Source organism: Bombus huntii, chromosome 15 (genome assembly GCF_024542735.1).
Source record: "Bombus huntii isolate Logan2020A chromosome 15, iyBomHunt1.1, whole genome shotgun sequence".
NCBI classification, from domain to species: Eukaryota; Metazoa; Arthropoda; class Insecta; order Hymenoptera; family Apidae; genus Bombus; species Bombus huntii.
The window spans coordinates 9,522,176-9,548,152 of NC_066252.1; the positions used below are offsets into that span (position 1 = coordinate 9,522,176).

A 25,977-nucleotide genomic window follows, 5' to 3' on the forward strand; every position below is an offset into this window, starting at 1 on the left:
TAACTGTGTAAATACAAGTAATCTGGAATTGTGAATCCGTAGTATTCACTGATCCTACGAATTATCAAAAATAATCGCTCCGACGAAACTAAATAATTTATACCGACCTCATGAGACCCTTGTTGTCCCCTGGCGCGAGCAATTTCGACGCGGGTGCGAGAGACAGGGGTGTAGAAGAGAGGGTGCTGCTCGGCAAGTTCGCCAAACTGGTTAGAGGCGCCAGGGACGTTAGCGATGCCGGTGGTGTGTCCTCCCTCTTACCAGGAAGCGATTTCACCGGTGTACTGGAGAAATGGTCCAAACTTGACCGAACATCCGTTTGCTGTAACAAGCGGTGCATCTTAGCTTTCGTTCGAGTGGTAGTAGAATCGAAAGATCGTTGAATCTCAAACTTTTGGATAAATTACAGAAAAATGAACTTCCGTTTACTCTCTGTTATTCGGTAACGAACGAACTTGATTGGAAACATACGTTTCGAATCTTAAAACTGATGGCTGAAGGGATGACGATTTTGTTGGAAACAATCTTCAAACATTTTCATTGGTATGAAAACATAAACGTTTATAAAATTCACAAACGAGTGCCTATAATTCATCGTTTAATCCTTTGATATTTTATTTCTGTATATCGATAACTACAATCGTTACATCGTGTTATAAGTGAGCTAATAATAATAATAATAATAATAATAATAATAATAATAATAATAATAATAATAATAATAATAATAATAATAATAATAATAATAATAATAATAATAATAATAATAATAATAATAATAATAATAATAATAATAATAATAATAGTGACAATCCCACAGTTTGGATTCTCGTCGTGCTTGAAATTTCTTCGAAGCTCTTCTGAACGACGTTTTCTCTACACTATCGCGCGTATCGATAAACAGCCAATTCACGTAATTCTGTATAATTAACAAAACTCCGTATCAACGAGTATCCGTATCAAGAAATGGTATTCCAAACGACCATCTATAATTAGCAACTCGAGACAGCCAGTTCACCGATTCTCAGCTGAGATTAAACGACAACCGACGTAGTTAGACAAGTTACTTTTGAAGATGCACGATACACGATACATCGTCATATACATAATTTCGAGTATCACGAAGCAGCTGATTTGTAAGCAAACTTTACAAGGAGAATGTAAAAGGTTGCCGGTCGTAGAGAATCCGTAATTCAGCGAACAAGCTCGACTCGCACGTAAATTGATCGCGATCGAGTCTATTCGTGTCTGAGATCGCGGGGCACGACTTTTGGATCGCTCGATAAATGGACCATAATCGTTACATTTTGTTGCCTCTGCTGATTGGCTGGATCCCTCCTCTGTTGGACGCCCCTCCACCCCCAACGCATGAGAAACCATTATCTGACGCTCCACATTTTTAAGCATTCTGACCCAGTTTTCGCCAGTGGCGATTGAGAATCGGTTTGGCGCGGAGAGTACGCGAAAATCGATCGGACGCGACGTCTCCTTTCGAGAATAAAACGTGCAAGCACGTGGCCGTAAACTTCCTTCGTACCTGCTGGACCTGCACGCGATCGTACACCTGCTTGTGCATCACTCTTAGGTTCTTCTTCCTCATGTTTGACCCTCGTTCTCTAGTCCGTTTCTTTGTCGTCACCGTCAACTCGCCGATGTTTCCTGCACTTGCTCGTTTCGATGCATCGTGACGGACGCACACTGGTCGTTTCTCGACGGGAAGATGTTCGTAAAGTCACTTGCAACTCGTCACTGACAAGCACACCATGCACACCATCCTCGAAACTCGACGATACACCGTGTCACCAAAACACCACGTGTTGCCAGCGATGGCCGAATCAACGGACCACCGATCCTCGGTCGAACGAACGATCTGCCGGATGAACCCGCGACACGATCATTCTTCTGGTCGAGCAGCCAGCCCGGGGTTGGGTCACCTGGCGCGAGAACGGTTCGGACGGATCGGCGAAAAACGGTGGCAAAAAAGGCGCGGAGGGACGGGAGCAGCGAGATCGAGAGGCGGCCAGATGTGGCGGACAGGGACGTCGAGGCGTGAGTAAGCTCTCTCTCGTGGCCAAGGAAATTAATTCGTGGAAAGAGAGGCGTGTTAGTGGCGAAAGAAAGGGGAGAAACAGAACCGAGGAAAGGAAAGGAAAGAAAGAAAGAAAGAAAGAAAGAGCAGCGTAGAGAGACAGCAGAGGGGCGCGTACCGCGGGAGGGGTAAGGGAGAAGAACGTGATCACACAGGCGTGCACGGAGGAATGAAATCGTCAAGAGAGAGGAGAACGGATGTAGGGAGGTGTTTTTATGAAAGGCGAGCAGTGTGCGTTGACGTCAATTATATAGGTGGCCACGGCAGATAGCCGCGTCCGTACACGAACCCCGGTCTTCTCCTTAATGGGTTAGGTTTAGGTCGCCGCAGAGGTTATCGGTCTCTCCGAGCTCCCTCTCTGCTCCTCGCCAAGCTGCCACGACGCTATCTTGCTCCTCCTCGCTAGGGATTTTCAAAGTAGATAAGCCTCGAGACGAGAAACTCCGATGGTTCTACTAGCTTCTTGCCTCTGATCCGAGGAGGGATCCTCCAGAGTAGGTATGTAATATTCACGAGGGCAGAAGGGAGGATTAGGCGCGCCAGTGACACGCTGCTGACACCCACGCGTTAGACGCGCGACACGGTGAACACGTCGCGCGATTCTACGTTTGTTGCAGGGTGAACGAACAGAACAGTGCCAGGGTAGCCAAGGATACCGGTTGCAAAACGACTCGCTGTGCAGACCCTTGCAGCTTGTGAAATTCGTGTTGGATTCGCGGCATCATCGACTACCGTGTAAGCGCCGCATAGATGTCGCTGGCTTTGCGCCGCCATGATCCAACGGATGACGGCCTCCGCGGAGAGCATCAGTCATACAGTTACACGACCAAGGGACGAGGTAATTCGTTGAAATGCTGGAATACGGCGGTTGGACGAACGAGAATGTGCGATTTTCTTGATCGGAAGGCGGAGCGAGTCAGCCGTGGCCCTTTTTAAACGATGTCACGGACGCGCGATGATGACTAACGCAAAAAAAGCTGAGACTGATGGTGATTCGGGCTCGTTATCACCACCTTTGACACATGTGTATCGTTCGATTTTTATCTGAGACAATATAGCCAGAAGAAGTGGCGATGCTTCGACCAAAAATCAAAGCTCAGGTTAACTCTTTTTCTCGTGTGATTTCTCCGTTGTGAAAAGAGCATCGATACGCGGTGTTGGGTAACGCAACCATCTCTACGATATAATTTTTGTTTAAATCGTGGAACGCTATACGGTCGTAGAAGCGACAGTTTCGAATTGTCGCGTCCTCTATTAAAAAATTCATTTTGCCGAAGTATCGCGAAAAGTCTGTCTCACTGGCTTATCGATCGTAGCCAGAGCTTTGTTGCCGCAAAAACAAACTCTGCTACGCGAAGACTAATTTCGATTTCGAACATGGTATTTCGTCCGCTCTTCGAACATACCATGGGAAAGCTATTCGCGGCTGGAATCTCGGTGAAAATTTCGATCGAGCTATCCGTAGCTTGTTGACGACTCCTGGCCTGGCAGAGAGAAAGAGACAGTGAGAGACAGAGAGAGAATATTTCGATTTTTCCGTCGTTACACGACCACGCGTGGAACGTGGTCAGCGTGTGTGCGTTGCATCAGAGTGGGAGAGGTGCGCGACCCATGGGGTTATCATCGGCCTCTCTGTGTACCTATATCAATCCTAGCTTCGTTTCACGTATCACGCTCCGAAGCGTTGCGCAGGAGCCGCGCGACGTTCTCTCGGATCTCGACGCGCGATAATTTTATGGACGGAGCTACTTTCATGGAAAACTTTATCGTGCACGGTTGCGTCATCAACGCGATCGGGATCCTCTGTCGCGAACCGTACCGATCTCGACTCCTATACTCGGTCACTTTTAGTCAAATATCTCCGCACATTCGATCGCACATTTTCGTTTTTAAAAATGGTAAGACGTCGCATCTGACAAATCGTGCATCGCTCTGCGAGTAGTTAACTGTTCGTAATAAAAAAGAAAGTCCGGCGTTTCAGACGTATCGTATTTGAATTGTCGGGTTTTGTTTGCATCGCACTTTCAATCGCTCGTACGTCAAAATTATGACAAAATAGCATTTGAGGTTATCGACAAACGTATCGAACGATATAAATTATTTATTACTTTTCCTAGAACGAAAAGCTAGATACGCAGCTAGAAAGTTACGTCAGGTGATGTCATACGATCGATATATTTCATAGAAGAGATTGATATTTCTTCGATAATTTAGTGGAACGTACGCATCAATTAGAGGAAAAAGTATAAAGTGCCGATGCTGTTGCAATACCATTCATGTGCAAAGTGTCGTTAGGATCATATAATAATCACGTGATGGTTTGGCAAGCGTTTCTAACGCACGATGATTTTTGTTTTATCAGCATCAATAGAGGAAGCTGACGATGATACGTATGTACATAATTTCCCATTTCGTACGCTGAAACGATACTGTATCGTCGTGAAATAATATCGAGTTACGTTGGTGGCTTTGCGCATTGAATTAGAAAACAACAGTGCAAACGCGTTATCGTTTCCTCCAGTTTTCGATTTTGACACGCAATAACCGTAATTACGCTGACGTTAACATATTAAAAGGTGATATAGAATATTTAGAGAATCGATCCTCTGTAATATTATCGCTGTGGTCGTTGCGCCGTTATTTCCTTCCTCGTCGCTAAATTAATAATTTGAAACGGAAAACAGAAACCTTGAAAAGTCTTCATTTTCGAAGAGGCAGTTTCGGTTGAAATAAAAAATTTAGCGGTCAAGAGAACGAACCGTAAACCGCGACAGGCAGAACACGAAGCAGAGAGGTTGAAACCGCGTGGACGAGCGCGATCGTGCTCTTTTCATTCTAATTTTACTCACCGTTGCGGCCGGAAGAGTTGGCATAGGCTGTGAGACGGGCTCCAGACCGAGTCTCATGCGTTTCGCGTTGTCGCTCTCATTTTCGCAGGCCGTTGCCAAAATCTGCTCGGCCTGTACGGAGGTCAAGTGTGCCGGAGTGGGCCTCGCCTAAAAAGAAATCCCACGGTCACGTGATCGTCGCATACCGAAAAGCTCGAACTTGACTCAGACCTCCGGAATTCGCGAGCCTTCGCGGCCGATCTTCCGTGGTCCGCGCCGAGAACGTTCCTCGAGAATTTTTCCCGTGGAATTTTCGTACGTTCGATGCAGTCGAGGACACACCGACGCTGATACATTTTCACGATAGCGAAACACAGCAAGTTACTAAAATAAGCGATATTCGTCTTCCTTCCGATTACCGATACTACATCTTCGGATACCTACCACCCACCATATTGCTCGAAATTGTTTCTCACTGAGCTCACACGACAAAATAAACTTCGACTCACCGCGTCCCAGGGTGCACCTTCCCTGCCACGTTTGTTTCTCCGACAGCTTTTCAGGTACGTTCTGATCCTCTTCCTGGCCCTCTCTGCGAACTCTGGGAATTGCCTGGTGCAACTGTCGATGATGGCTTGTATCTTCTCCTTCGGTTGCTTGGAGATCGGCACTATACGATCGAGGTTTTCGTCCACGAACAGCCTGACGAACATCTGTAAACACGCGACGCGGACAGACCGCCGCGGAATGAATTAAACGAGCCCGTACAACTTAGCCGGCGTAGGAATTAAGGGTTTCTGCGATGGTGGGAGCGTGTACCGCGGCCCTCTATTAAACTAATTGTAATTAATTAAGGAGACGCTGGCTGGCCGACCGACTCACGGCCATCTGCGGGCCCCGCTTGGATTTCAGGTTCCGCGAGGGCAGAAGAGAGGCCGCGTGCCGCCGCGACGTTGCCTTCGTAAAACTTTACGATAATTGCGGCTTTTTCGGGGCGAAAAAGTCCAATACCGGTCTGGTTTAGCTTTCATTTCGAACACCCCCCACCCCCCAGCCACCTCAGCCCTTCCGTTGCGAACGCGCGAACAACAATTTCGTATCTTTTTACGCGGTTACGGAGCACCCCGGCTAATACCAGCCGCAATAAACTCGCCGTTTCCGGTTTAATGCGGCCTGCTGCTCCAGCATACGGTAGTAACGGCAGACGCTGCTCCGGGGTTACGGTTTCAGGTGTTCCTACGGACGTTTAGCGCGGATAATTACGCGAAAACGATCGTTCGCCGGTGATGCACCGCGCACCGAACAACAGAGTTTCTCTTTCGATCGTACGATCGTGCTAGTGACTTGGGAAAATGGTGGTTTCAGCGTGTTACGGTAATGGTGTTTTGCATAATCGTAAGAATATTCTTACGAATGTAACGTTCCGACTATATGTTTAGAAAAGCTAGAGATATTCTTTGGAATGGAACGCCTTTGCTGCGTCGAAAAAGATGGATAGAAATTAAGCGCGGAAACGTTAATTCGAAAGGTAGGTGACTTATCTCGGCGCAGTTACTACGTTCTTATCCGCAAAATCCCAATCGCAGCGTCGCTCTTCGTCTCTAAACGTAGCCAAAAGACACTCGGTCGCCCTTCGACTCGAAGTTTCGGCTGAAATTCATCGTTCTCGCCAACCCTCGATTCGGAAAAAAAGCAGACACGAAAGCTACTCTCGACTCCGTTTCGCGTCATTAATCACGTCGCCACGGCGCGGCAGGGTGGCCCCGCGTTTCGTCCTCACCCCGAAACAAAATAAGAAGAAAAGGAAAAACGACCGGGCAGAAGGGAATTACGTAAATCGCGAACTTACGTTGAAAGCCTTCTGGCGCTCTGGGTCGTGGTGTCTGGGATCCAACCTCTCGTCGGCATCCTCGTCGTCGTCGTCCTCGTCCTCCTTATTACCGCTGCTGCTCGTTTCGTCGTGAGCGCTGCCCGTCCCCTCTCCAGGTGGACTGGACTCGCGATCGCGATCGGATCGCGAGGGCGTGGCAGCGGACGCTGGCGGCGGTGTCTTCTTTAGTCCCATGGCGTAGGAAGCCCACAAGGATGCCATATCCTCGCCTCCGACTCCTGCCACCGCTCCCAAATTTGGAACGGTCCCGGCTGGCATATCCACCAAATCCGAGGACCCGTTTCGCGAGTCTGCAATATCGATAAAACAGCCTGGTTATTCGTCGTTATATCGGTCATTGATCCGCTGAGAATAGAAAGGTGGATCGGCGGATTTAGGCTCTGGGGTTAGCGTGGAAAATATCACGAATTTTAGCTGGTCATAGCCGTTACGCTGAAAGACAACTTCGAACAAACGATGGTTGGTCGTTATCGTAGATTCGTCTGCCTCGAACCTTCCGGAATTTTAGCACATAAATCGTCGCAGAAGCAGGAAATTCGGAAAGTAGGAGTCAATTTCTCCTCGAACGTGACTCGAGAAACACGCGATCTTGGCGGTACTATAGATGTTTGATGACGGGTTTGAAGCAGTCCGAGATACGTTCCTGTCTGTAAATCACCGAATGTTCGCTACGCCGCAATGAAGCGCTTCTAGGTGAGATCTTCGAAAGGAACAGGAATTATTTACAATGAAAATCAAACTTAAAGCAAACACACGGATCGTACGGAGAAAGAACACCGCCGTAGGCACTCGTCTTCGTTCTGGTTTCGTTTTTAAGTACGAAGGAATTCTTCGCCCGCCGTATCCTTCTGTGAAGAAAGGCATTCCAATTGACCCCGTCCATAATTGCGCTCAAAAGCAAGAACGTAATTGGCCCGAAACGTTCGACTAAAGTGCTAAAAGCCGAAAACCATGCCTGTGTCGTCAATCTTCCCATCAAACAATTCCCCCGACGTTCGCGAATTACGCGAAACGGTGAAACGAAACGTCCAATTCCGCATTTACATCAACGACCAGTCGCGTAGCTCGGCATTAAACGGTGAAGTTTTTATCGCCGCATCTAGAACGGCGTCTGTCAACTTGTTGCGCCTAGCCAACCCGCGAAGACAATTCAAATAACCTCTCAGTTTTCCGTAGAACTTGTTCTCATCTGGCGATCTAGCAATTCCCTTCGAGCCTCGATTCTCCCGCTTCTCGGGATCTCGCGAAGCGATAGATCACCGAGACGACGTTCGTTCGGAATCACGCGATTGGGAAAATATTGTTGCGTCAAGTAGAATTATTAAGGACAAAATATCGAGCGGAGAGGAAAGCTTTCGCGTTTATAGCGTGTTGACTCGGACAGAATATTAGCGCCGATGCGATCGATATCATAGAACTTTTCCATATTTTTTTGCAAGCCTGCAAATAAAAAGATCAGGCTTGCATACAAATAATGTAATTTGCATTCGGAGTTAGGAAGGATGTACGTTTGAAACTGCGTTTAAAAAAGCAATCGCGCTATGTGGTTGACAGTTGTTCAACTATGCTAATTCTGTTTTCTTCGATTTTGTTGCGCAGAGTAAAACACGCTTGAAAATCTCAAAGATATATCAGATGACTTTAAACGCGGAATACAAGCTGTTAACTGGAGGAAGATTGATGGGGCGTTCCTGTTCAATTGAATTCCTGTTCGCGGAAGAGAAGGACGATCCCCTTTCTTCCCACGGTTAAACTGGAAAACACTAACCGGTTAAATAAACCAACTGACAACGAGCATGTGGGTGGTATTTATGGCATAAATATAATAACGATGCTACGTTTGAATTGCGTGACGCCACTGATTAAGGACGATCGAAGGAACAGCGAGCCGTCTCGTTCTACCGTATGCATCGTATCTGAGAACGGAGCTGTTAGCATTACAGTTATTCAAGTTTACGATGGAGATGTGATAATTTCAGTTGTACTAGCACGATCAAACAAGAATACTATCCGAAGTCGTATCGGTATTTATCGTTGAACGAACTTGCAAATTCTGCTTTCAACGGACGATTATCAGATCGACATATAGAGCGATGTTTAGCAAAGTTTTATATTGTTAATTGAATAAGTCGATTCTTTAAAATTTTAACCGTAGCACGAAAATTAACCCCGTTCGACGGTTCCTCGTAAACTCGCCACTAAAAACACACATTCTCTAACAATCCTCCACCTAGAAAACCATAAACTTAACGAACGGCTCTTCACACACCAAAATTACTCTTCTAAAGTTCTTCGCTGCCCCGAACCTCGCATCTCGGTTCGTAGCTCCTGGTATAATCACTCCTCGGCCGAGTTCAACCAATTGGCAAGGAAACGGCCACGGGAATAAAACATAACAGAACGGAACACTGTCCTCGCGTTAACAACAGGATATCTTAACGGTTCCCGAAGAAACTCGCTCGGCAAAGTTCGAGCGTGCAGCCGCGTTAAGTCGCGATGCCTATTAGAAAATCGTTCTTAGGCAACGAAACGGCTCATCTTCGCCTTTTAACGGCTCCGTATTATTCCGAATGATCGGGTTCCGCCGAGAAAAATTGCAGTCCGCGACCCGCGCTCGTTCGAATAATGAACATCGTCGACAAGTCGGCGCGAGTACGCGTGCAACGTGGAGCGCGGCGTCCCGAATACGGGCCTCTGTCTCCGCACCAACCGCTATTTACAGGCCTGTCTCGAGGCGTCTCTTAGGAACGTATCCTTTCCGCCGTGCAAAAAGGCCGACCTGTTTCCAAAACCCGTAATAAGTCTAAGTAGATCCCTTCCACCGGGTGTAAGAAAGAGGCACGCCACCGCGGTCCCGGGAGAGAACGTACCGGGCGAAGGTGCTTTCACGAGGATGTTGCCGAGGACAGGTACGAGTCGGATCGGCGCGGCGAGAGAGGCTACACGCGCGAACTCGACCGACACCGACGCCAATCCGTGGGTAGGGAGCGCCGCGGGGGAATCGTAAAGAGGCTACCTCGGCTTCGTCCACTTCTTCCACTCTACCTACTCGGTAATCGATTCTGAATTAGGAAAACAAAAATCGAGGATTCGGAGGAAATCGGTGTTTAGATTGCATGGATTTTCCAATTTCGCTAAAGTAGCGAGGAGAACAAACGCATAGTAAACCGCGTAGAAAGCTACTTATTATTCGTCGATAATTTTATTCTCGAGAAAATGAATCACCTACCAAATTCCGTATTCGACGACTCGACTACTATGCACGAACGACTTGCACAACGCATACGCTTCGATCGGCGAGAAACTCTCTGCCGCGTTTCCCACGAAGCGCAACGTGAGCAGAAGTCATCGGACAGGAAGTCCAACCCTCTTGTACCGAGAGAAAAAATCCACCACAATACTAAACTTACACAGTTAGAGCAGCGCTCGACGGTGCGAGCAGAGTAGTCTGACCAGTCGCTCCACAATGAAACTGGCTGCCACGAGCGTCGAAAACAACAAGATTAATGGCTAAATAATCGCGTTTTCAATGCCGTCTGAGTCTCGTTCAGCCGAGGGACAAATTGCAGGACGCGACATCATCCCGGAAGCCGTTCGACTCGAGATTTGCGCGGCGTCTACGTCGTAAGGCGATGTCGTCGGTAGAAAGCCGGGCGCCGTGCCGCTCTTCGTCGACCACCCCGAGTCGCTTACCGATTCTAATTCCGCGCCGCGCGTTCAACGATCGCGCGCACGCAACCACGCATGCCGCTTCCAGGAAGATTCCGGTAGAACCAGTAACTGAACGCGCGAGTAGACGACCCAGGAAACTGGACCCTCGTCCAGGAGGCGGCGCAACATCGGCTCTCCTTCCCTCTTTCTCTACGGCTGAAACGGCCCCGAGGTTGCTGCACCTTGGTTCTTGCGCCCGTACACTCGGCTCAAACAATTCGTGGCCACGAGGAACGCGCTGAGCGGAACGGCTTCCCTATTCCCCACCCCTTGTCCTGGGTCAGGGAACGATTTCCCAGTTTGGTCATGCTCGATTGTGTTGCAGAAACATTTTGCGGCGGATGTGATACAAAGACCGTTGCTCGATTTTTCGACCGAGTTCGCAGCGGTTTTAGGGCGAAGCTGAAGTTCCATTAAATCGAAGATAATTTTGAGAAGGGAAATCGCTCGGGTAGAGCGAACTCCCTTAAGTTTCATAACTTAAGGAAGAATATCGAAGAGTCACGTCCGGTTCCACGCTACTTTGATATATTTTTTACATTTACATACATGTGTATGTATATATCATTTTTATTGATCGAGGTGATAAGCGGACGTAAGTTCACGTTACCGCGAGTGTAGAATGTTAACGTAGAACGAAAGCATACACGTATCGGATTTCCGAAGCTGTAGATGCCAGTACCGAATACGTCTAAACAAGTGGAATATGAGTTTGCAGTATCAGAAATGCGATTTACAGGCTGCGAATTAACTAGCGAGGATAAATAGCTATCCGATGTGGGAGAAAAGTCCGTGTGAACGTAGATGATCTCATGAGGGCATACTTTAACGACTCAGCGAGTCGAGGACAATGAATAAAGCTATTAATGATCTTGAAAAGGAATAACAAATCCGCCACGATACTCTTCGACCGAAGAAATCGCACATTCAACAAGAACATAATAGGGTTGTAATTATGGTTAGTAAGAGACCTACTTCAAACCCAACCTATATGCCGTGAACTCAAGGAAATTACGCTGCACCCTCTCGGTGTGTTGTTTATATTTTATCTGCTTTGGCACGCTACGACACAAAGTGACAAATAATGTTTTATTTCTACCGAGAACGAATATTCCTATTCCACGCACAGAAGTAGTAAATAATATAATATCGTATCTAATATCGTTTCACTCTCGCTTCCTGATTCTCTCGCCATGCAACGTTTCATTTTGATATTTATTTCAAACAAAACGTAATATAATATTACCCTCGCCCATTGCCTCTTATTAACTCTCCTCTCCGATAGTCGATAGCTGCTTCAGGCCCAAAACAAAATTACTAAAACCAGCCATTGCTTCATCCCCCGTCCCCTTCCATGACTCGACTGCCGTCGGTGAAAAAGCGCGCAAAACGAATCGAGGCATCGGTGTTCGTCCTGCTGGCGAGTCGTTTGAGCCGAATGTACATAGGTACTAGTACGTGTACGGGTATACGCACGCAACGTGCAGCAGATAGGAGCAACGCACGGTATACGGCATACGGGGTACGGTACTACGCTTACACCGAGGCATCGAGGGTTTCTGGCCTGCGGCGAGCGGATGCCGGCGTTGCAAAAGCAGCAGAGGGGCCAGGGGAACCCGGCCTAGGCTCGGCTAGAAAGCCGGTTAGCAATCCCAATCCCACCAGGCAGCACCGTTCCTGAACTCGAATGGCCGTCCTGAACCTGAAATCAGTCGCCTCGCCACCCCACCCGGCAGAGTTCGTCCTCCTCATTCTTTCAACCGCTTCCCGCAAAAGGAAACTAATACCCGGCCCAGGCGACTTCCTCTTTTTCTAGCCGCTACATGCGTGGCCGTGCAACAAAATTCACGGACGAGCTGGCGCACGCCCACGGCCCCGTCCGGCCAGCTATGAATACATACCGGCAAACCGACTCCGAGCCAGCGTGTGTTTTATCTCGTTCAGCCAACGATACACGCTAGAATGTTGCCTGGGATATAGCGTGGAACACGCCGGGGCTCGAATCCGAGAGGATGTCGTGGATTTTAACGGCATGGTCGCTGCCGCGATACCGCACCAACCGCCGGACGTTTACGCGTTTCCTTCGCACTTTGTTGCGTTGGTGTGATGCTCGTTCGGCTAAGGGTAGGGATAAGGATCTTTCGTCCTTTTACTTTACGCTTTACATGGTTCTGCCGATGGAAAATTTTATATCAACGTAATGCCAATGCGTGGTTCGTCTGCCTCTTTTCCCAATCTATTCGTATTTTTGTCTTTCAATGATTTTCGAGTAACAGCTTGCCCATCCTTGTTTTCCTTGAATATTTTACTTCCACGATTGGCTCGTTTCGATAATATATCTCAGATGGATGAAATATCTACATGTGCTAGATTACAGAAATTCAGAAATTTCCAGTTCGATCGATCCGATGTTATTCGCCCGACACCGGAGTAAGTACACGATCGTTTAGAACTATCTTATAAACTGTCAAGCATCGAATCCTACCGCGTACAAAGTAGTCTGGCAACACTTTCTCTGACGGTACATAATCGTAATATCATTTTCATATCTCATGCCGATATGTTCGCACCAGTTGTCGTCCCATAGATAGATGTTTCATTCTATTTTAACTTATATAGGTGTTACATATTTTAACGAACGTTTAACGAAACCTGATGACTTTCACTATCCCTCGATATTATATCTCGATACACGATTGTAGTATAATTTTCTGCACGAGAGAATACAATTGATCGAGTTAGCGACGTTTCGTAATTAGACAGAATTATACCCTTGTTTCAATTATAAGGCTATTTGCAATCTAATTCAATTACGAACTTGTTAGAAACTTCTTCGCTATCGAGAGTCGAAGCTACTGCTATTTTTGAAAAAAGAAAAGAAAAAGAAGAAGAAAGAGATTATCCCTACACTTTCACGACTTCTTCGCGTCAATTTTCACGTTAAAATTCTCCGAATCACCAAGTATAATACATTCTGAAACTCGCAGCGTCCACGTAATTCCGTGGTAAACGCAAATACGAACAGATTCGCTGGCACTGGGTCTTATCAAGATTCGCGTTATCCGAAAATCGCCTGACGACACGTACGGCCGTGACGAGAGAAAGAAAGTATCCGTGGCAACCGAGCTAATAACCATACGAGAAAATCACCGGAGACACGATTCGCCTCGCAACAGGCGTTACTTCGCGTCGCTTTCGTAAATGTCACCAGCCATTAAAGCGAAGATTCTTTATCGCGTCGCCGACCGCAGGTTCTGCGAAACGGCGAGATTTAAAATCTCGATATTCGCTGGAAAGATGAAAAATCGCGGAAAGACGTTTTTCCGTGGCAAAGAGAGAATTCTGTACGGAGCGTATGAGCGTAAGAGCTGTATGCTCTTCTCCGAATAAAAGAAATTCGTATCTTGTAATTTCATTACGAGCCGGAGATATTCGTAGATAATTTAAGGACAGTTGGCAGAAAATTTTAGTCGCAAGTTGGATTTTAAATTTCATATTTATCGTATCATCGAAGCTGACGAACTGTCGAGTCGTAAGTAGTATAAGTACAAATTAAAATGACAATGCGTTGCTCGCATCTATCGACTCGAAATTTTACCTTCGTTCGTAACCAGACGTATCTCTGTTCCCACGGAGACAAAACCAAAGAAACAACGTACACCATGGAAGCAGATTTCTTTCACCGATTAATAGATTTACATAACAGCCATGACTATCCTTTGTCACGAGCGGCCGTGTTTCTGACCAACGTCTATTCGCCTACGAGTATTTCGCAAAATCGATTTCCCGATAAAGGCCCCGTCATTCCGCGCCGCGATCGCGTTGAAAAGATCGCCGGGAAAATATACAACGAGCGAACTTTCGTTTCGCAAGCGCGGCTGCTATCTGCCTTTTGAATCATCCGACGAGAATTCACCTTTCTGCAAAAATATAAAAAGGAAAAAAGAAAGGGAGAGAGCGAAAGAAAGAAGGAGGAAAGAAAGGACGAACCTTCCCTTAATGGTCAGTGACATTTGCGAGGATGACGGAACAATCCGCCCGTCTCCCCACACCTCCACGAGATTCCTGATACCGCACCGGCACTTTTGTTCCTTTTTTCTTCCCTCGACCTCGTGTTCGCGTTGGCAGTCCAACGTTTCGCGAGAATTCATTTTCCTGGGACATTAATAAATTCTTTGGCCGAGTAGCACGCGAAAGAACGTGGAATTGCTTCGTGCGGATGGCCGACGTCTTTGGTGGTAAGAGTTTTCGGCGATTTACGAGGAACGGTTCGTTAAACAATATTTCTCAAGCTTGTATTTGTATTTCTAAAGCTTCAGTCATGTCTGGCTACTTTTGGTAAAAATTCCACTTCGTACGCGCGCTCGTCTAAAAATTTATTTCTTCGCCTATTTTCCATATATCGCGAGGGAACTCTCACAAATGTCAAACGGTAATTTAACGAAGGAACGAAACAGTCGTAGGAGAAAATCACTTTTGCTATGCAAAATCAGGTTTGCTAATCGCACGACATCAGGCATCTACCGTGCAGTAGGTACGTGTTCTCTTTGGCAAACATCGTCGAGGAAAGATTCTTTACCGTTAAGGCACAACTTGAGCAGGAGCATATTAACTGATTAAAAATCGTGATAACCACGCGATGATAGGACGAAGATTTATTCGTTCTTCTCTCGAAGCTGTTCCGTCGACGTCGGACGACAGGCGCAGCCTTCTCAGAAGAATTCATCCGTAAGATACATCGTTGCCCACGAGAACTTTTATTCGGGGAAAAAAATCGATTTATCTTACCGGCTACCGTTTCGAAATTCTATCCACCGTTAATGGCTTTATCGGTAGTTGGAAGCTTATACAGGGACCGGACGCTAACGGAGTACTTGAGTGATTTGTCAATGTATTTATATTACGAGCGTCGCTACGGTAGAAACATCTGTGGAGAAGGACAAATCCAAGATTCGTAGACTTCGTCGTTGCAAAAAGCAGAAACCTAGAGAGACGCGATTAGAATACGTTTCTCGTTTTCGTGGAAAACAATCTAAGATTGCAGGAACGAAATTCAAAAATCAGACAAACTCGAAATCCTCGGAATTCCCAAAGCGTGATAAACATTTCAATTAACACACCCTGTGCACGCAGCCAGGCGAGACGGGACGAGGCGGAGGCAGAGCTGGAACCGGCGTGAACGACGAGCGGGATGGGAGGGACGCTGGAACGGGGCGAAACACCAGTAAACCGGTATAAAATATCGTCCGCCATTTTCCCAGCAAATTTTCCGCGGCGATCGTAAAACGGCGGCCGCGCGTGTTTATCGCGAAATCGATTTGCGAAACGCGCGTCCGGGGACAGGAGAACGACGACGAGCTGTCCCGCGTGAAACGCAGAATCCGCGCGCTGGTCACCGCCGCCGGTAAAGGAGCGCAGGGAGGCAGAAGGGGAGGCGTGCAACGATCCTCCGGTTTGCGCGCGTACCATCGCGTCTTCGTCGGGCTGGTTCATTACGCAATGACCAGGTCCGAGATGCGGAGGCCCGGTTCGAAACCAGTTTTGCGAAACGGCCGCCGCCGACCAGGATCCCGGAGGAGGGGACAGAGGGCAACGGTGAATTATCCTTCCGCAACCTCGCCTAACTGAACCGCTTCGGCATCGAGTCAGCGGCGAAAAAGGAGAAGGGAAGGCTGCTCGGTCTCCGACAGGAGGTGGTGTGCATGTCATCGTGATTTAACTCTTTCGCTACGGCCGAGTTGCCCTAAAAATGCTACCGTTCTACGACAACCTTAATTGCGAGCCTGGATATTAATCAGAATGACGAGTTGTCTCGTCGTTCGCCAATTACATAGCGAAGCGATCTGCTTAAAAGATTCCAGAATTCCGAAATTTATTTTATTAAAAAATGTTACGACGAAAGTCTTATGAATCGAGAGAGACAGAGATTGCGATGGTAAGGTCGCTGTTAATCGTACGATTAATCTCAATGTATACTTGCAAATCGGCTGTCAGAACGAAATTGATTCATCGCTTTGACGCCTAATGTATACTTAATTCGACTATGAAGATTTAAACCTTATTGTATAGTCGCTTATCTAAATGAATAATCGCGGAGAAAGAGAAAGAGATCCTTCGATATTAATCTCGACGATCAACATTCAATTGAATGCATTCATTGATTCAAATCGATGTAGCGAGGAAAGAGAAAGGACTGCTTTGGAGTTCAATGTCTAATTCGACGGTAAAGAGTAACGTCGGCACGCAGTCGCGTATCTGAATCGATTCGTTCTTGCGAGAAAGAAACCGGGTATCCGATGTCTGATATGATAAGATCACTATGTACTCGTGTATCCGAATGGCTTTAATGCTTGTTCGCCTGTATCGATTCTTACCACCTTGAATGGAAGATAAGAAATAGTTGCTTACGTACTCGAGTGTTTGAAATAACTGATACGTTAAATAGGTGTTATTACAAAAAATACGTACACGTGCCGTACCGTGCATTCGGATAGCGATAAAATTAGTTCCATTAATAAACGTGAGTTGTCGCGACCTTGTATCGAAACCGATTTTAAACGTAGCGCTGTTTTCGTGCTGTTAACGATGGAAAATCAAAAATTTAGAATCTCGCGATCTAATCAACTCGGAGAAAAATATGACAATAAAAATTGAAGAACTAGAATCCATCTATCGGGCTGTAAAACCGTTTAATTGTAATTAAATTTCATTTTTACGTCGCAACGTAACATCGTTCTCTCGTCTCTGTCGCGATTTTCCAGACAACGAAAGTTCCCGAAATAATCCAACATAAAACGTCAACCGATCGATCCGCGTAATCCCATGCATGAATCTTCGTAACATTGCAGCATTAGTCGAGCGATTCCGTCAGACGATAAAGCGACACGAGCCCGAGACGATTGCCAGCGCGAAAATATTCCAACGAACGATTCCAATCCCCGTCCACGGTTGATCGACGCATTTTCTTCGACGTTCCCGTGTATTCTATATCTCTAAGTACTCCTGCGTTCCCGAATATCCGCGATTTATTTCTGCTTGCCGAACGACGCCGGGGATTTGCGAGCACTGCGAATCGTTCGACCGTGTCGATGCAAAGTCTAATTGTTATTACGTTTCGTTAATATTCGAAGATTTTCCTTCGCTCTATGATTTATCGTTCGATGCGTGATCGCGGGTAAAATAAAGAAACACAACCCAAAGCGATGTTAATATTCGCAAAAGTACTAAATCTTCTTCCGCAATTTAAAACCGCAAAATAGTCGTTCTTCGTCTCCGGCGAGCATTCTATGCAAGGTTGAAAACCGAATGACAGAAGAAAATTTCCTCATCGCGTAAGTACGTACCGCACGATACAACGGGCCACGCGTGGGTGACATGAGAAATGAAGCACGGTTAATTAGTGGCGTTAATCACGGTCGATTAACAGAGAGAAGTATGTCGCCTTCGAAACGGCTCTGTTTCGCGGGCCAAAGAAGGCGCAGTCTGAATTTCCTGCGCGGCACGTCACGGCCCGACAATCCATTAGTCACGTCAGCCAGCACGACAAAACTCGCGCGAGCTAAATAGCCGGTACACCTTGGCCCCGCGAAACCTGCAATTCACTGGCCGCCGCAGAAGGACGCGAAACTCGAGCATTGAAGTCTCCATGTTTATGCCGTCGTTGCCGCGAGATCCTTTTCAGCCTGCGTCCAGCATTTCGTCATCAAAGTGGAATTAAGCCTTTCTTCCTTTATATACCGCGTAACGTTATTTCAAAGGGTATCCTTGTATCGTTCCCATCGTTTTTTAAGGCGAATCGCTCTGACGAAAATTCCTCGAACTAAAAATTGTTTAACCGTACGATGAGTACACTACGTTAAACGCTTGCCTTCCCCCCCCCCCCCGTCCCCCTCCCAGCCGCAAGCGAATCAACACGATTCAAACAGATATCCAAATTACAAAGAAAAAAGAAAGAAGAAACACTCCATACCAACGACAAAGTACATATAACAACTAATAACGTCAACGAAATATTGCAACAATATTACCAATCAAACAAGATATACTATACGAAAATACCAACTTCCTATGTTCATGCTAATAAACAACACACGTTATCGAATTCTCGAAGTCCTTTTTAGTGTTCCCATCGAGAAAGAAAAGCGAAAGGAAAAAAAAATATATCAACCACGGTTGAAAAACTTCAAATGTCTACCGACGTCGCAGCAAACGATCTTTCAAGCAAATAAAAAAACCTCTGTACTGTTTCGTTACTCGCGATCCACGGTCACATGGAAGAAGCGATTATCTTAATTCTTTGTAAAAAAAAAAAAAAAAAAAAAAAAACGTGGAAACAGCGGGTAGCTCGCGCGGTCGGTCGTTCGCGATCGATGAAATAAGGTGTTACCTGTAAGTGTGGAGTTGTTAATGGTGTTGTTTGCCGTGGAAATGGCCGATTGGCTGGTGACAGGTGTGCCAACGGTGGTGGCCGTGGTTGTCGAGGAGTTATTTGGCGAAAGGGCCGCGTTGGCGGCCTGAGCCTGTGCCTGGGCCTGGGCCTGAGCCTGAGCCTGCTGTTGAAGATTATAATTCCAAGCGAGCAGCATCAGCTTCAGCTTATCCGCGTCTTTCATGAGCGCGCCTGCCGAAATTAAAAGTGCCAATTGGTCTCAGGGCATGATTAACACGGTGAATGGTGCCGATGGAGGGGTGAGAGTCGGATTTTTCGCGCCCACTTCCGGCCCGGCCGAGGCCAGACCGGAGACCGGACCTTTCTGGTAGTGCGACTTGCATATAACATACATAATATAGTGGGATTGTTAGATCGTGACGTGGTGCTTGAACGATCGAGATCGTTAAGGATCGTGATACTGTAGTTTCTATGATCGTTTAATACTTGTCGGAGAATTTTGACATGGTGATTTATTCGATGCTTCGATTTGCGTTTTACATTCAGTTTGATTTGGGTAACCTTTGGGAAATGTAGTTCGCTTTGTCTTTCCTTTTTGGTCTTTCGCAAAGGAATATTCGTGAAAATCGTAATATCTAAAGACTCTTGTACTTTTCTTTACTTTGTAACGCATAATAAAAATTGTTCTGCAGTCAACGTTCTTTTCTAGCGACTGAACGAAGATCGAAAAAGTTAACAGCAGAGAAAATTTTCAATCAATTACTTTCAATGAAGATAAACGAGCTAATGATCGCGTAATCGATAACACTTTCGTTTCGTATATTCCTGATAACGTTTATCGACAGTCCACGCATGCTTGTAACTCTTGTTAAAAATGTCATTTGTTTTCTAATCTTTATGCAAATAACACAAATTACTTCGTATCGTTTACACAAATTACTTATTTATAAATACAACGTTGGATCTTTGGCAAATATATTTCAGCGTTAGTAGTCTCGAATCAAAACGTTAGTTAAATTACGTCCATGCTCGTTAAAGTAATTCCCTACGTTTCTCTAAAATACTTTAGAATATGGGAAATTACGAACCACGCACATGAACTTTCTTCGCGCTAATAACGATCATTGCCACTTGAGCATGTATTAAATTGCTTGACTCAAGATATTTATATTCGAAAAGTATTTAGTCTTAGTATTCTCATCCTACATAGAAGACTACTAATTGGTCATTCGCCGAACGCACATGCGCATAACAGACTTTCAAACTCACTTTCTTCGGACGCGAAACCAAACACATCGGACGCTAATTTCACATTTAAGATAGAAAATATTTCAGAAATATCTTCGATAATCATTTTTGCCAACTTCGTGATTAAAAGAACTCGATCTGCTATCATCGAGAGTAATCTCAACGATATGTTCCTGGTTCAAAAAACAATTATAAAATTTTACAATTCGGTGAACTATTTTGTTTGCATAATAATCGACGCGTATAGCACCGTGAATAATGAAAATCCGATCAGCAGCGAAGGTGTTAAGCATCGAACAAAGTCTTTCTCGCGCGAGAATTCCTTAGTGGCATCTACGTCGATTCGTTTCTCGGTCGATCGACGTTCCCATCCCTTCGAACGGGTTCTGCGATGCAACAGGTCCAACCATCGAAATTCTCCGGCATTCGACGAATTCCCGAGCTCATTCGCGCGAAAATGCAGCTACGTTAACAGTTTCGTCACCGATCGCGCATGGATGCCGCGTTTTCAGGATTTTCGTTCGATCGCGTCAACAGGTACACACACGCACGCACATACACGCACGCGCGCGCGCACACATACACACGCACAACGTTTCGGATCACGAACAAAGAACGGGCATACAGTTTGGACGAACAGCGAAGGCGTTTCGTCGAATATTTTTACTCCCGGAACAATGCGTACCATTCCGAGCAATTTCATGCGTGACATTTTTTGTTTTCCGCCTGGCCCTCCCTTTTTTTAATTGGATTTGGATGCAGCGCCGATTTGGAATTCGAGTTTCGTGACTCGTGAAATCGTCGATAGTCGCGGTAAATGTCGTCGATAATCTTGTAGAGTTTAATATAGAAAAGTTTTTATGAGAAACTTCGTACGAGCAATTGTGATAAGAAATTTCAGATATATAGAACGGTCACTGTTGATCGGTAGTTTTCTCTCACAGGTCGCGATAAGACTTAAAAATGCTTAACTCTTGCTTTTTAATATCCCGTGTCGAAACTCTGGAAGAAAAAGTGTCACGTAAGTGGTACAGATAGAGGAGAAAGTACAGCAGGAGCGTGATAAACACGACGCAGAAGGGCGACAGTGAGTTCGTCGAGTGTCAATTAAAATCTCATGCCCAATAAGTAAGAGCCCCATCTCGATCGTGCACGCGCTTATCGATCTCTCGTCGTCTCGTACGAGTAAAGATTCCCTTACGCCCGAAGACAGATCGCGCTGCAACAAGTTACAACGAGAAATCATTCGTTGAAGCATTTTTGGCACAGTCAACCTGGTCGTTTTACCCAAGTCTGAAATCACATTTGGAAAATGAAATGACCGTAAAATAAGAATTAAAACACTTAGAATTAACTGAAATGGATACGTCAATGCCAATACGAATATATTAAAACGAATTAAGTTCCAACACGTTAAATCTTCGAGAGGACTATGAAATTCACTAAATCGACGATCCACATTTCGCGTATTGAATATATACATCATACTTCGTAATTACAATAAAATGTGATGATATAAATGTTTCAAATGTAATTCCGTTTAATTAATCAGCCCGAAATCAGATTAAATAGAATTAATCCGATTCTGCCTGCCGTTGTAGATTTCACCGTGTTTCATTTATCTAAAAATCATTGTGTATGGAAACAAAATTGAATACAACCGCGTACAACGACTGCTTATAATCAACCAATCGACAAACTTTCGTTCGAAGCGTGTAAAACTTGGAACGTTACGTTATCACCGTGTAATTTAATTAAATTACACGGAACTGTCATTTTCCTGTAATCTTTGTAAGGAGAGCGTCACGGTGACAGTTCACGGTTGATCGTTTCGGACAAGTCTATCGCCGCCGATGGATATCACTTTGAAAATTGATTAACGTAAACGCCAAGTTCGCATAACGTCCTAATACTTGGAATTTGATCATCTTTTTGGTCGCCGCGTGTGTCGCGTCGGTTTGAGTAGCGTTCAAACTTGGAACACCGGAGGAAAGTTTGGATGTGGTTAACGAAGCCCGAAGAGAGCCTCGTAACACGAATCTCGAACGGTAAGATTCGACGATCGCTCTCGACAGAATGACGAAAAGCTTTGGGAAGAATTCGTTCGATACGAATCGTTTGAAAATTGTGACTGCAAACTTTTCATCTCCACATTGAAAGATTAATCGCGAGATTACTTGCACACGAACATTGAAAATTGGCCACGTAAATCTATTATATTTCGATTCTTTACTCGTCAAATCGCTTTCATAATCGTCCAAAGTAAATACGAGACGTAAACACTCGGTTACATCTATCATGTAGCATCGCGTACAACAGCATCGCGTAGCGCGAGTCGAAGATCCTAGGAGATCGGGAACGTGCTACGTACAATTTCATCTGATCGAAATGCCGCGGGATCGTGATCGAAGGAGGACGCCACGGTGTCGGTGCGAAGATCCTCGTCTGATTAATCGGTCGATTCTCGGAACCGCGAGGCAGCGTCATCGCGCGTGAGACGCGAGTGTATCCCGTTCTTTTATGTAAGAGGCCGCGGTAACGAGATTACGAGGTTGAAGTGTCGGTACATGCTAATAAATACGTAGCTCGTTCGTGACGCGGATGAATCGGCTAGCTTTTACCAACGCGTTTTCCAAAAGGTTCCTTTTACACGCTCGAGCCTCCGTCGTTCGAATCGATCGTTATTTCGATAAAATCGTTAGACACGCGTTTACAATGACGTCTATAAACTGATTAACGACTTGCATAGTAAAATTATGCATTTTTTTCGTGTTTTCAGATATTGACGTCGAGTACAGACCCTTATCGGAAAATAGGAGCGGATGAAAAATTGTTTTCCTCGAAGAGGAATACTTGGAAGAAGAATTACAAATTACTGAAACGCAAAAAATAGCAGTCGCTTAAGCTCTCCACAAAATGATGTGAATTTTCTAAACGAATGAAACTCAAGTATACCTATTCGTACTACAATTAATGGCGTGTAGACGCGCATCTTGAAAAATTCTATTAAATCGAGCAATCTTCGTCAGAAATAATTCCCAGAACGGTTTACAAACTGAAAAATATAGGAACCTACGAGCGAACGCACTCGATCTATGAACAGAAGGCAGGGGAAACGGAAGAGTGGGGCGAACGAGTGACAGTGGATTGCCTGTAGTCTATAGTCAGACACATTTTACACCGAATGCGATAATCGCTATAGAGAATGCATCGACAGTGACAGTGCAGCCACGGGTCACGTATAAGGCTTCGTTTTCGAGAAAATCGATTCAGATTTGTACAAGTACGCGTGCACTTAAGTGCAAGCTTTCGCGGTTCTTCGTAGAAATATGTTTCTATTTTAGTTTATATCATTGTCAATGTAACGAACTGTAACATGGCCATGCACGGTCTTAAAGAATATTATCAATCTCGTTTCGATTCTACGAACACCTGGCTGTATGCCCCTGAGCAGAATTCATACTCTTGACCCACGATGACATATGTATATGCGATGAAAAATATTCTACTGCTGCATAATTATGAACGCTCGTGCGCGCATTCAAAGAAGTCGGTGTTTCTTTCGATAAAAATTACGCTATCGTTGGTTCTTCGAGAAACTTCAAACGGATTTGAAGAACAGCGGAGATCATCGAATAGTCGGAGATCTGCTTTCGAAGGTTATTTTCATACTATTCGTTGGCGATCTTTACGCAGAAACGAAAAACGTATTTCAAAGCGAGTCTTACCAACGTGCTATGGTCGTTTGAATTTCGACCAATTCGTTTGCAATGTTCAATTGTTTAAAATTCATTTAGTCCGCGCCTTTGCCGCTTTAAATACCCAATCTCGACCTGGTCGAAAATGAAGCCCTGTACGAAGAGAGATTATTCCAAAGTTTAGACTTAGTTTTCGCAGAAAAAAGACCAGCCGATGCAAGATTGGGCTGTCGTTATTGCCGGATCCTGTATATTCATGCAACCTTTGAAGAACACGTTGAGAAAAAATTGCTTGAATTAATGGGAACTTCAAAGATACGTATAGATTTGCATACATGATTCTTGGCATACGTTTCTGTGTATCCCTTTAGGTTGGATTAAAATTATCTCTTTCGCGCCCTGGGAAAAGTTTCTTCGCCTATGGTGAACTTTTAAAAAGAAATTTGGTTCCACTGTATCGCTTTAGTAGATCTTCGATGGTAGGCAACTGGGTCCTAGCGTAACAAGTTTCACAGCTGCCGACAACAATGGTAAAACTAACGTATCGAGATTTTTAATTCACCTCGCCCTAGCGACGAAAAATATTCGTCACGCCCCTTTTACCTAAAACCGCAATCGCACAGCTTGGAAATATCATTTACTCGGATTGTACGAAACCGACGCGTTGACCAACCACAGGCACTAAACTCTCAAGAATACAACGTGTTAGCAAAGTCCACCTGCTTTCACGTTAACGAGCTCGTAACACTCGATACCTGAATTTCTTTTATACGATATAAAAACATAAATATTATAGGGTAGAAGTTGTAATTTGTTAAAGAACGACACATCGTTGCCTGGCAGAGCGAGGATTGAAAAACAATTTCAATTATCACCTCTGTTTTTGCCATTGGTAATAAAGAATATGGATATTCGATTCTAGAGAAAAACAGTCTATTGCTGTTATCCAGACATCATTACTCAATCGTTAATGACTTACAATTACTTAAACGCAAAATCGTATTTATACGCAATGATAAAATGTATACGCGATATAAAAACGATCTGCCGACTCGAAAAACGCGTTGCTAATGACTCGTTGAGAAACCATACTCTAAACGTTAAAACTTTTTCAAGTTGATGAATCAATCACACAGAAGCGATATAAATTCAAAGACGATCGATCTACATAATCGAAATAACTCTCCCCCGCTACTTTATCGCGTTTCTCTCTAATCCTTAACAATTGCTTCGAAGTTAATTTTATTCTCGACATTTAAATATATTTCCATTGCACGGCAGCAGTTAAGGATTAATTAACCCATCCACCGATAAAAAGGAACCAACCGAAACGAAACGAAAAAGAAGTAGAAAACGAAAATACGACAAGCGAAACCTAGACAAAGTAAGTCGCAGTGCAAATCGAAGCACGTCGCCCGATGAGAATCGATATTGGCACCCCATGATCGGTCTCTGCCACGAAACCATGATCGGCTGAGTAGCTCGCTGCACTCCACATTTCCCTCCAGTTGCAGCGTCGATTCGTTCAAGCGGGAGAATTAGCAGTGACACGTAGAAGGGTACTCGAGTCGCGCCAGAACGAAAGCATACGGAGCGAGAGAGCGAGAGAGCGAGAGAGATTTATTAGCAGCCGGATAAAGTTGGCGGCTGACGGGGACGGTGTGACGTCTAAATCATTCAGTCCGTTCAATAATGCAGAAACGCGACGCCACCACCGTAGGATTTGGGTCAGATTCTCGAAACGGCCGCGACCTGACCCCGTCCAGGGGACAACGAACGTAAAATTGAACGATTCCCCTGCTGGAGTTCGTCGATCTCCGAGCGGACGCCCGATCGCAGAAATAGTGAACGCGTTTTCATGGATGCGTTCAGCAGAAGAGGGGGATTTTCTAAAATCATCGTCTGTTACGAAAAGAAAACGGGAACTTCGGGCTGATCACATTTTCATCGATCGAATCTCAAACTTGGTCGTATCCCGATAGAAATTTAATTGTGAAGTTAATCAATTAAAATTTGTCACGAAGAATTTCCAAAATAGAACGATACGACAGTCAAATCGAACAATTTTGTTCCCGAATTCTACCGATTCAAAGATACACTGCTTCAGCCTGACGCACCATGAC

The 25,977-nt window shown here is 45.3% G+C and overlaps 1 protein-coding gene and 1 long non-coding RNA gene across 6 annotated transcripts in view; one reads left to right on the top strand and one right to left on the bottom strand.

Moving 5' to 3' along the window:
- LOC126873943 (uncharacterized) overlaps positions 1 to 4,717 on the top strand; it is a 103,984-nt gene extending 99,267 nt beyond the window's left edge. For all 3 annotated transcript variants that reach the window (XR_007692593.1, XR_007692595.1, XR_007692594.1), the window contains one exon: positions 1,621 to 4,717. This is a non-coding gene — a long non-coding RNA (uncharacterized LOC126873943). The remainder of the gene's footprint in view (positions 1 to 1,620) is intronic.
- LOC126873938 (nucleolar protein 4-like) overlaps positions 1 to 25,977 on the bottom strand; it is a 96,594-nt gene that overhangs the window by 7,643 nt on the left and 62,974 nt on the right. For all 3 annotated transcript variants that reach the window (XM_050635335.1, XM_050635334.1, XM_050635337.1), the window contains 5 exons: positions 18,906 to 19,139; positions 6,767 to 7,098; positions 5,427 to 5,630; positions 4,939 to 5,085; positions 108 to 322 (listed from right to left, as the gene is read on the bottom strand). In XM_050635335.1, coding sequence (XP_050491292.1) covers positions 108 to 322; positions 4,939 to 5,085; positions 5,427 to 5,630; positions 6,767 to 7,098; positions 18,906 to 19,139 — 1,132 coding nt within the window. The remainder of the gene's footprint in view (positions 1 to 107; positions 323 to 4,938; positions 5,086 to 5,426; positions 5,631 to 6,766; positions 7,099 to 18,905; positions 19,140 to 25,977) is intronic.